Genomic DNA, 12,412 nt, shown 5'->3' with positions numbered 1-12,412 from the left:
CTACCATCAAAAAATAAGCCTTTAGAAATGGTCAATGGTTGAATGATGTCAAATACGTTGGCAAGTTAGAATTAATAAACACGAACAAACTCTCAATTAGTCTCTTTTTCTCGTCTTGCATATATATAATTTAGTTTTTTAATAAATATGTAAAGCAATTTATTATGGCTAAAGAATCAATAGCTTTATTTAAACCAAGTATTATTAGAAATGGGGTTTGCATGTATTGTGACAACCGGTTTAATCCGATTCACTTCATAATCAGAGCAAGGAAAACAAAATGAGACCAGTTCATGTCATTTTATATGTTATTTTGATGTCAATCATGTTGTATCAATTTGCACATAAAACTTTCAGTAAACAGTGTACATAAAGATATAAGGAAGACAATATTTTTGACAATTCGATCAAAAACATATAAACTGATTCATAAATAATCATTCTACTTTATTTTATTTGAGATTGGCATAATCGTGTAACTTTATCGTACAACATTATACTAATATTTATATATCCATATAGCTTAATATCTGAATAATCATGTAAACATTATATTCATTTAACCATAAGGTATGGTATTCATATAATCGTGAAACATAATATGCATATACTAGTCCTCGTATGGCATATTATCCATGTAGCCGTGCGGCATAATATTCATATAATCGTATAGCATATTAATTATTCCACCATATAACATTCAGTTAAGAAATATTTTCTAGATAAATTTCAATAAATAAACTTTCGAATAGAGACTATTAATTTATTTTAAATTGCTGCATTTAAGAAGTATCATGTTTTCAATCGCCTGCCAATAAAGAAATTTTAAACAATCAGTTCATTTCTTTTATTTGTCTTTTGTCTTGAATTGTGTTTCAACTGAAGAATATTCGTTGTCATCGTAGCATCTGTAATCCCTAGCAACAGCTTTTACAGTACTGTCATATTGTTCTAACGCGACCTCGACCATATGCGAATAGTTTTCCTCGTCCATCCTCATGGACGATGTAGGATATGTTGTATCATATTCAGATTCATTTGCACCATAGGTGTTTATATCAGTTTCATTATCTGGATTTGCCTTTAACTGTAATGTATTATAATCATTAACTTCAATATCAGCTTTATATGTACTATTTGGAGGACTGTCAGTGTCTTTGATATGTGCATATGTGTTTTCTGCATCTTTGTTTCCATTTGAAAACTGATAACAAACTGAGTACGATTCATCATTTATACTGTTTGCAACTAGATGATAAGGGTTTTTAATCTGCTCAACGTTTTTGTTATGCTGCCTTATAGAATCGTAGTTGTCAATGTCGTCAATGTATACATGTTGGTTTTTCTCATTATACTCATAACGAACATTTGGTTGTCTTTCGTTCATGGTTGACTTTACATTTCCTTGTAAATTTTCACTCTTATTATTATCCGATTGCTCACCTGTTGAAACAATAATGTTAGCATATATATTCGGAATAGAGCCAGTTCCTTGACTTATTTTCTCAATACATGTCTTCTTTTCCTCTTTGCGAATTCGTCTAAAATGAAATAAAATATTTAAGATGGTAAACAAATTCATTCTTATATATATTATTCGCAGAATTATATTATTATAGGAGAATTTATCACTAATTCATCTAAAAACTTGATATTATAGTAAAATGTAATTTTTACTTAATTTTAATGGTGATCAGTCAAATATAATTATACATTTCATAAATTAAATTAAATTAAATTATTCATATTTTGCAATCTGATATTGACCAAAATGACTGTTGATAGAAGCATAGAGTTGCTTAGACTCAAGCAAGTCAACGAATACTGCTAATATTAATTTTACCTTCGTCTTGCAAAGCCAATTAACAATACTGTAAGTATTAAAGCCACGAAACTCAAAGGTGCTGCTACATAAACGATTACCAATAGCTTACTGGAGCCCTCTGTAATAGGAGGACAAATTTTAATATCTTAAACCATGTGGTTAAGGACAGTAAGAACAATCATTCGTAATCACCTTAGTATAAATGACACATAGCAGTGCATAAATTGTAATACGAGTAAATAACAATATTCCTTGCTATTTAACACATACTATGTTAAGTCATTTTTGTAAAGTGGAATTGTTAAAAAAATGTCGGGTAAAATGTTATATAATTTTTGTCATAGATTTTTATTATTCCATAATCTAACTATTTCACGATAAAACTAAAAATAAGGTTACTTATAAGCGTTCTCTTTTCTTTTTTATTTCTTTTTTTTTAATAAATCATTAAAGGTATACTTATTAGTTCAAAAACAGAAAATTCTTTCAGTTACATTACTTTACTTTTATAAGGTTACAAATCTACTATTGTAATAATTCAAATAATGTGATGTTACCTTTAAGCCCTGAATATGGGTATTGCGTTGTTTCTAATGTAATGTTAGATATAGTTTGAGTCGAGCCATTACTACTTGTTTTACTAGTACGTACATATGTCAATGTCTTATCACTTTTTGTTGTTTTTCTTGTGGTCAATTTCATTTCCTTTGTTGTTCGGGACGAATACATAGCAGTAGTTGTGTCTTGTTTGATAACTATGGAATAAATAGATTACTGAATTACAAGAAATCTTGCAAAAGGCAAAGTCTTGAAGATAAATGAAAAAAGGTTTAAATTGCAGATTTGGTTTGTTTAAGTTTGCTTATGAGAACATTCGTATGGTATATCAATTGTTTGGTGGTTTCATTTTATTTCTACCAACAGAAACTTGTCACTTTCCAATTTTTCGTTGGACAGATCATCTAACATCAAAAGAAGATACATGACGTTACCATGCATATAGCAGCGTATGAAACATCTGACATCTATTTATAACATTTTCAATGAGACTAATTGCAGTTTTAATCATAATAATTATCAACAAATTATAACAAGTTTACTTAAAACATCACCGTTATTCTCATGCCCGGTACAGGTATAGAATTGGTACCATGCATTTTCAATGTATATAAAAATGGGTCAAACTATCTATATGTTTTCATTAGTTTTTAATTCTTAATGTGTCTAGAATGTGAATCTATGGCCAGTTTATAAAATTCTATGGTGACTTTCATGTATATCTTTGAGAAATGACGACGTCTGCTAATAAACATTAATAATTACACGTACGTGAAATATCGTACACTGATATTTTCCAGTGCCCTCCGCATATCTCATTAATGTTGCCTGTGCAAACATGTGTGCAATCAGAAACCTTCATTTGAACCCTCAGTGTATGACCACAAAAACACTCGTCTTTGCTCTGTAAGTTTATATTCTTTCATAAAAATGTTGCTTAGCAACAAGAGACATATAAATGAAATTATACATGAAAAGCTTATAATATTGCCAATCGTGCGCTTTAGTTACTTATTTAGTAAAAGATCACGGAATATGCTAATATAATACAGAGTAACAATATTATTTTCCAACTGAAACGTGCTCGTCTACGTCAATTAGTACATTGTGTTGTCATGTTGATGCTAGTTATATAACCAGTTAACTAAAATGAATAAAATGTCATTAATGTTACTAAATACACAATTTTAAAAGGCTTTACCTCAGTTCCAGCATATCTGTAGCTATCTGCTTTACAAAATTTAATGCATTCATCTCCGCTATTGTTTGTCTTTGAAATACGGCTTTTCCCTGTCAGAATTCTATTACTCCAGTCCCTAAAGCAACCGATATAACCATCGGGTCTGTAAGCTGTTGTGAAAAACTATCAAAATTGTATATCTACATAAGAAATCAATATTATCAAAAATGTATTTGTTTAAATTTTGTTAATTAATAGATTTTCAAACCGTTATCAATGCAATACCGATTTTAAGTATTACTCTCGATGTAATGAAATTACAATTACAAACAAACCACTAGAAACCAAATTCACTTACCTTGTAAAAGCGTTGAATTAACTAAAATAAGAACTAATAGATAGCGATACATTTTATTTGCCAAAAATCAACAATTTCAGTGCAATATCAACTAAAATTATTGTTTATATCAAAATAAATATGAAATTAAGGAGATCATTTAAAAACAACTTTGCGGATGTAAACATAGATCATTTTAAACGTAAACCAAATATTTACTTAACAATTGTTATATGGAGTCATTTTGTATAGCAAAACGGAAATAGGCCATTTATAGGTGATAATGTATACTATATAGTGTACAAATTAGCCGAATTCATCATTAATATATACAAATTGTTTAATTTAGATTTATTTACATTTGCAGATGTGTCCATACAGCGTTTATCATAGAATGTTCATTGCGGCATGTTCGTGATGTTGTTATGATACGTTTTTGTGTAGTCATATTATTTTATTCAAGTATTTCCCAGTTTATTTCAAAATATAAAGGAAATTACTCTTAGATATAAATCGCTATCACGTAGCCTCTTTATTTTGTTTATCATTCATCATTAAACTATTTAAACTTTTATATGTTAACTATTTAATGTAAATACATTTATGCTAATTAAATACACATAATCGAGTTTTAATTCTTTTTAACCGAAGCAAGTTCTAAACAAACACTTAATTAAGTTAAATGATTGATTCTAAACCTTTATACTTTATAATATCCGAAATAACTTACCTTTAATTACCAATGAATTTGCAAAAAATAAAATGAAATACGTTAACAACATGGTATGAATTTTCCTGATATGTGTTACATGAGAAATTTAAAAATAATAAACAATAACAGATTTGGTCATTATAAGTATCGTAAGCAAAATAAAGTACTTGTGAATCTGAATGCGGATATAAGCTCCCAGCAGTTCACATGTGAAAACGATGTTGTAATTAATGTAAAAACAAACGTCACGTATCTAAGTATGCGACCTTACTTCACTCTTTGTGCACGAAAACTCTATTCATACTACATTGTATTATAACAGTCAAAGTATAATCTTACAATTTATCAGATGCTATTACATCACGCACAATACATATCAAAGTTTGATTGAGAAAATCGCTCTCTAGGGAAGTAACCAATTACCCAATGAGTCGTAGAGACAATTTTCTTCCGTAGTTGTCAGAGGTTGTGTTCCTGCAAAAGGGGATATATGTTCATTAATACGTTTCAGTGTAATCTCAAACAAAAATCGTGATGACAAATTGCATCTAGTATGATACATTTTGCATTGTTGATAAGGATGCTTACTTTTTACCAATAAATGACCAAAATTATAGAAAACAACGATTTGTCACATAAGTTTATTGTCGGTGAAATTCTAAAATATAACAATTATGGTTACAGAAAATTTACATATAGAATAGTAAATTTTACAAAGTAGTTTTGTCTTATAGTATTTCGTAATTTTTATATTACAATGTTTACTTAATGTATTCAGACAGAAGTCATATTTGAATAATATACATAAATTGTTCAACTTTCTACTATTAGACTGAAAAATAGTTTTACTTGCCTCATGCTTTCTATGAGATATAATAAAAATTATCGCATGGTTTGGAACTTTTCCTTTGTTCTTACTAACCCATTATAATCAGTATATTTCATTGAGCATTTAAAAACTGTATTGATATATAGCAGTACATTTTTTCATTGATTCATATAGGAAAAAATCTCGACTGAGTTTTTTCCTCACCTTGTATATATCAATGTAGTTTTTTCACAGAGGCTCCAATGGGGCAGTGGTAACGAACATTCCCAGTAGCAAACAAAATGGAATCAATAAAATAAAATAAATTTACCCTTTTGCTGCCAGAGGGTTATTTATTTATTGATCACCTATTTGCCAGAAGGTTTTCTCAGAAATTACTATATTATTAATTAATATAATTTTTATTATTTGTTATTAGTATTATAATAATTATATATGTTTCCAAATCTGCTAGTATATAATAATTATTGTCGATGGTATAATTATCTATAGATTTATCATTATTATTATTATTATTATTATTATTATTATTATTATTATTATTATTATTATTATTATTATTATACAAAGATAATTTATTAAATGAAATTCACTCTCATTTAATCAAAAGGTACATCCGCTGAATGAATTATTTCCACTGAAAAAGCCCTTTAATCTTGAATCAACATTGGTAACAGTTTACAATCCGCCTCTAACATTGAGTGTCTTTTGTATATCTTTTTTCTTGCGGCAGCGAAAACAACTTGAAAAAACTGTATTATCATAAATAACTGTAATGTAATTAATGATTTATTTATTTATTTATATTTATTTATATATCTATTTATTTATTTATTTCTATTACAAAAAAAGAAAACATTAAGCCATTGCGATAAAAACATTTATAGTATATAAAACTCGTTAGTTACGAGGATATAACACTGGATGGGCGGCATCTCGAGATGTTTCTGCAAAGAAATTGTCACGGCCAAACGGCCTCGCCATTTTTTAGCAGAAACATCCATTGATTTTGCCCCAGCAAGTGTTATATCCTCGTAACAAACTCGTTTCGTGTACTATAACAATTACATAAAGTGAAGGATTACTGAGAGTCACTGAAACAAAAATACAAAGCATGTAGAATGTCGAGTTATGTTTTCAACCAAGGAATTGCGCAAAGTTGAACTGTATTTTTATAATACGAGGGTTGTCCCAAAAGTCCGTGACAAATTTTATAGCCGGTTCATTTTTAACGCCAATAGAAAATAATTCACACATATAACCGTTAAGTTTATTATTTAACATTACAACAAATCATTTACAAAAAATTTACCCTAGTTACTTAGAAATTTTCAGTATTAACGACATTGGTTTGAGTTGCCGGCGCACGTCAAATAATTTACATTTTGTTATGAATAGACTGAAATATCTGATGATGTGTCTGCACAATGTCACGTTGACTTCCTCTACTGATATGTTTAAATCATCTCTGAATATTGTAGTTAAATAACTTAAAAAACGAAAAAGATACGAATAAATGAAAATATCTCATATAAAATAGGAAAGTTAAAATGGCGACGTTCGAAGAATTTGCGGCGCAGTGAACATGTCACTCAGGTTTCATGACTATTTCGAGATGACACATGTAACGATTTTCAACAAATATACCAAATATAACAGTTTAGCAACATATTCTGAGCATTTGTGTACAAAAGGCATGAACGGAACCAGAGTTTTGCGCTACAAAAAGCGAAAATAAGGAAAACACGGATAGGAAGACCGATTTTCGTCGCCTATTTCCTACAGCTAAAAACAGGAGTAACGAGACCGGAAGTTCGCGTATGGCAAAAATTAATGTATGCCATCCAAACATTCAACAGACATTAACAACCACATGATTTAAGTCAGAAATTGACGATTTATGGGTACCATTATTGCGTTGAAAGCCATTGAAAGTATTTGAGAAAGGCGCCTTATATAGATTTAACGCCGTCTTTGACGTTGGACGTGCGCCGCGATTCAGTTAGTTGCCATGGTGTTTATGGCATATTTTTGTTGTTTGTTGATATTTATCTATGAAAATTTGTAAAAATGTTTTAATTATATGGGTTTATAACATATTAAAATATCAAATTCGCACCTGTTTTATTTAGCTTTTAATCAATCTTGTCACAGAATATTGGGACAACCCTCGTATGCGCATAAGTTTTTCTGATGAAATTAGAATAATATTTTACAGATGAAACGAGTTTTTCGTAATTGTACTTTGTATAAATCGAATGACTTGAGTTAATATGTAAAAAGTAGCATGGTAGCTGACGGACTTATTTACTAAAACGTTCAATCGTGTCTGTGTTTTCATTTCATGGGCTATACAACCTTCGTACTAATATATTCTTGTAATAAAATAGAAACCACCATTCTAAGAGCTAATGCCATACATTAAATGCTTATTTTCAAGTTGATCCAAGGTGTTCAATAGTTTTATCGTCATTAACATTATTGTTTTCATATTTATCATAGTAATTAAATTATGTATTTAATTTCAACTTATGACTTAGTTTTCATATACCTGATAATACACTGTTTAAATTGTATTGGTTGGCTTATCTATATTAACATTTCTTTCACCTATGCCGCATAAAACACTTATGCAAAGTTTTTGACAACGTCAGCAGTAACCTCGGTATGGTACATCCATTTCTACGTTAAAGATGCTTGGTAATGTTACCCTTAATTCAATTTTAACTTTATTTCTCGTCAAATGTAATAGAATCGTGTTTATTCATCAGTAAGGGAACAAAGTGCGTATATTCTGTTGACTTTGTCATTCGATATATTATCGCGTGACGTTGCTTTTATAATATCAACTCCTATGTTGTGAGCGCGTTAAGTGCGGGGAAGTTATCATTGATAACTGAAGTGTTTAGATTTATGAGATCTACATAAATTTCTCACATTCTGTTTATGTTAACTGCGATCTAAACGTTTTAACACGAGCTTGTACTTTTAAACAGGAAAATGAATCTGATCATGTTTCGTTTTGAGTCATAAGTATTTTGCAATCAGCAAAGACCTTATCGTAAATTATCATCGAATGAATCATTAAAGTGCGCCAGAGGCGGGGGGGATACGTCGAACTAAGTCAAATAAGGTCTACGATTATAAAATGTCAAATAAGGTCTACGATTATAAAATATATACGAGACTTGTATGTTTGTTGTTTTCGAGGGTGATCCCCTTTTTCCGTGACTTTTTCTTTATAACAAATTGGATTTAATGACGATGATAATGTAAATTGATATTTCTAATCAATGTTTATTCATTTTAAAGTAAGATTATCAATTATCTGTTAAAACAATAACTATTGCAATCTTTCGTTGTTCTGATTGTAAGCTGTAATTTTTTAATGGCACGGTGAACCTTTCAGAATTTTATTATGACATGTAGCATATTAGTTATAAAGATTGTTGACAGGTTATATGGCCCTATACAAACGGCTATTTGTAAATATAACCCGAGCCGCTAGGCGAGGGTTATATTGCAAATAGCCGTTTATATACGGCCATATAACCTGTCAACAATCTTTATAACGAATTTATAATACAGCAAGCTTCATGTTTAGACAAAAAAAGTAAGATTTTTTCACGAATCGACAGCAGCCGTGTATATAAAACTATATAAACGTCACGATTATCCAATGAAAATTGGCGTTACAAACGTGCAGTGTTATAATAAGTGATGTAAGCACGTTAATAAGACGTTACGTCTTATTAACGTGCTTACATCACTTATGTAGCCGTTACTATATATAAAAAATGAATTTAATAAATATCACCTTATTTATCAATGGGTATAATCATAAAGGTCAAAACATTTTCAATGTATGAGGGTTCCCAAAGTGTTCTGCAAAATTGTGTCTCCAATTTACTTGAATTGTGTATCAACAAACTTTTGATTACTATTTATTTCGTGCAAATTGCCTTTTTTTCGATTTTTTGATATAAATTATACATATACAAAATATACGTTTCAATTTCTTTCTTTATGGATATGTCACGCAAGACTGTTGTACCTAAAAAAAATGGTCTCAAATTAAGGACAGGGCCGAATTAAGATACCAAACGATATAATAATACTCTTCAACACATGATCTTTTTAAAGCAAAAATATATACCGAGTACCGGCATGGCAATTTGATGTGTAGATTACTAATATAAGAAACAATTTATACTTACTTACAGTGAAAACAAGAGACATCAAATTAATTGATAATATTTCTTTACCTTTCCCTATTTATTCAATTACGTTTGTAAACTGTGAATGATAATAGAGATTTGCAAGACATGGTACATCTCAAAACCAGATTCTGTTCAATAAAATAGCTTACATTATATTAACACATTGGTCGAATTAAGTTACAGGGAAGACGACCATGTAATATTTTTACGGTCAAATGGCTTATGGCCGCGCCCATGACTTTAAATGATTTTGTATACCGCCTCCGTGGTCGAGGAGTTTGAGTCGATGACTTCTAATCCAGTTACCTCTCTGGCGTGGGTTCGATCCCCGGGAGATGCTTTGGTAGTTTAGCGCGGAGGAAGGTAGTCTAGTACTGGTGTAACTCTCCAGGAACGATGGTTAGGAAACTACTCGCCTATATGACTGAAATACTGTTGAAAAAGGCGTAAAATGAAACAAACAAACAAACATAAATGATTTTGCTTTTTTTTGTTTTCGCATTAACTTTATATATTTGAGTATACAAGCTAACCATGATGCATGTAAATATTCGCCGATTCCAATGGTATATAACTTTCCATTGTAGCTCTTTTGTATGTTCCATTATGCTTACATTATTGGCGACGCCGGTGAGCGGCGTCGTCTTTTATGGAATGCTTTTTATTTTGGCCTATGGAAGGAGCTGTTATTATTAGCAGTTAATGTCATGTTGTGTTAATAAGTTTTATTTTGTTTTTTTTTCTGTGCTAAAACATTTTGATGAAAATATGCGATAACACCGAGTCATTAATTTCTGTAATCAGTTTGGGAAAAGTACAAGAGCTACATTGGAAATGTAACATGATCTATGTTTTTTATTCAAATATTGAATATCTATCTATCTAAAATTAAACGAAAAATTAGCGAATGCCTTTTAAGTCATTGGCGCGGTCATAAGCGGTGACCAAATGTTACCGTAAAATGTGCCATGCACTCACTTACCATGAAGTTCCTTCGTGTATTTTTGTTATATTTCTCATAAGCTCATATTTGTCATCAAATTGTATTTTAGTTTATTTTCACGGTAAGTCCAATCTATAAACATTTTATATCGTCAAATTTAAAGCGACATTTTGTCCATCCCAGTGTGAATGGTGGGTGCACAGGTAATAGTCAAAATAACTTTTATATTTTGCCATAATTGTTTTCTATTTTATAGTTTACTATGCAAAAATAATCAACAATCCAAATGACCCACAGGCAAACCTATCATTTTGCTCGAAATGTATCGGTCACGTTCAGTTTGTAAAAACAAGATGGGGCAGTCTTTTCTAATTTAGGTAGTTTTATATTTCATCCTTAACGTTTTTCATTAACATTTATTACTCAATCCATTTAATACTCAAAACAAGAAAAGCATTGATGCAAAGCATCAAAGGGTGTTCAAGCAAGAAATGCAGAAAGTGTCCCTTATTATGTTATCGCTATTAGCGAAGACCCCCTCTTAACTTCTTAAGGTATCTGTTCACACTTAGTAAAAATCAAAATCAAATAATGAAACTTTGCCCGCAACATCTCGAACAGAGATCAGTAAATACTTCCGACAAAATCCAACAAGTGAGACGCCAGGCAGAATTAAAAGTAGGACGAATTCCGTTACGCGGTCACCAAGATCACCGCTAGACGATCCTAACAGTACAAAGAAAACGTGTACAAGTTAACTGTTAAGTGCGCACACTATAAAGTAACGAAAACAATGGACACAAATACGGACATACGATGTAGATTATCGGATTTACACAGACAAACTGGTTTATATGAAACGCTGATCCCCATAAAGGAATTCCAGTGTATATTTTACATATTACTATTATTTATGATCTGTTCTCTCAAGAGTTTTGTATTAAAGATAGTTTATGCTGAAAAATATAAAATGATTAGTAGTAAACTGAATAATAATTATAGAGTATTAAGAACTATGAGTTTGAAAATACGTAAAGACTATATATTAGTGAAAATTAAGTTAATGAATAGATTTACTGCAAATATTTTTAGAATTAGAAATTATGAATATGTTAAAAAAATACAATTATATCATATTCTTGAAAAAAACTTATGGTTTTTAACAGTCATCAGTATTTTTATTTTCTCACAATCAATCGTGAAATTCATGATAACACTCATGCGCATAAAAACGATTTCTTTACAATGTAAACTTAGCCTGGTCATGGAAAAAGAACTAATGTACTATGGTGACTTAGCAGCTATGTTTGAAATACTGAACAAATATATGCGATTCTCGCTTTTTGATAACCATTCTTTAATGTTAATTAAAAATATACTCTTAAATTTTGTTATGATCATAGAGAATTTTCGTTTACATTTATTTAGTTATAAAATTCTCAATCTTGTTTACGACATAACATTGTTATATCTTCATAGATATTTTAACGAGAGTATTGTTTATAAAATAGTATTGAGATTACATATATCAGTAAAATGCATGATTTATAAATTTGTACTGTATACATTAGTCAATCTTATATTGCACACACGTTTATTTAGGATACACATGTAAAACTGATGTAATCTGTATAACTGTGGGTTGAAATTACAAAACACAAATGGGTTGTAAATGTAAACTATTGTTGATATATCATACGTAAGTCGGGGGTTATTTCCATAAACTGACGTTGAGTTATTTTCATGGACTGGCGTTGAGATTACATAGACAATCAAGTGTTATCTTCATAAACTGTCGTTAAGATCAC

General features: G+C 30.0%; 1 protein-coding gene across 3 annotated transcripts; it reads right to left on the bottom strand.

Moving 5' to 3' along the window:
• Positions 1-268: 268 nt before the first annotated feature.
• LOC132753346 (uncharacterized) lies at positions 269-4,891 on the bottom strand. Of its 3 annotated transcripts, XM_060743793.1 has the most exons (7): positions 4,631-4,891; positions 3,922-3,942; positions 3,585-3,733; positions 3,155-3,287; positions 2,383-2,580; positions 1,844-1,943; positions 277-1,541 (listed from the first exon to the last, which is right to left on the bottom strand). In XM_060743793.1, the coding sequence occupies exons 1-7, from the start codon at positions 4,680-4,682 to the stop codon at positions 848-850; spliced, it is 1,347 nt and encodes a 448-aa protein (XP_060599776.1). In that variant the 5' UTR covers positions 4,683-4,891; the 3' UTR covers positions 277-847. The 3 variants fall into 3 exon arrangements, with proteins under 3 accessions (XP_060599794.1, XP_060599776.1, XP_060599785.1); XM_060743811.1 differs by lacking the exons at positions 3,922-3,942; positions 4,631-4,891 and adding an exon at positions 4,260-4,624 and having other exon boundaries at positions 269-1,541; XM_060743802.1 differs by lacking the exon at positions 3,922-3,942 and having other exon boundaries at positions 279-1,541; positions 4,631-4,885.
• Between the last annotated feature and the right edge of the window lie 7,521 nt (positions 4,892-12,412).

This window comes from Ruditapes philippinarum, unplaced genomic scaffold (genome assembly GCF_026571515.1).
Source record: "Ruditapes philippinarum isolate M1 unplaced genomic scaffold, ASM2657151v2 ctg1925_1_1_1_1, whole genome shotgun sequence".
In the NCBI taxonomy this organism is placed as follows: Eukaryota; Metazoa; Mollusca; class Bivalvia; order Venerida; family Veneridae; genus Ruditapes; species Ruditapes philippinarum.
Note: the sequence above shows the minus strand (reverse complement) of the source record. Positions and strands in the feature narration are given on the sequence as shown.

What these genes read in the sequence shown, in the direction of transcription:
- LOC132753346 (XM_060743793.1), bottom strand. Translation starts at nt 4,682, where the DNA reads ATGTTGTTAACGTATTTCATTTTATTTTTTGCAAATTCATTGGTAATT. An exon ending in AAATTCATTGGTAATTAAAG is followed by an intron (nt 3,943 to 4,630) that starts GTAAGTTATTTC and finishes TTCTTATTTTAG; the next exon opens with TTAATTCAACGCTTTTACAA. An exon ending in ATCAGTGTACGATATTTCAC is followed by an intron (nt 2,581 to 3,154) that starts GTACGTGTAATT and finishes TTTATTCCATAG; the next exon opens with TTATCAAACAAGACACAACT.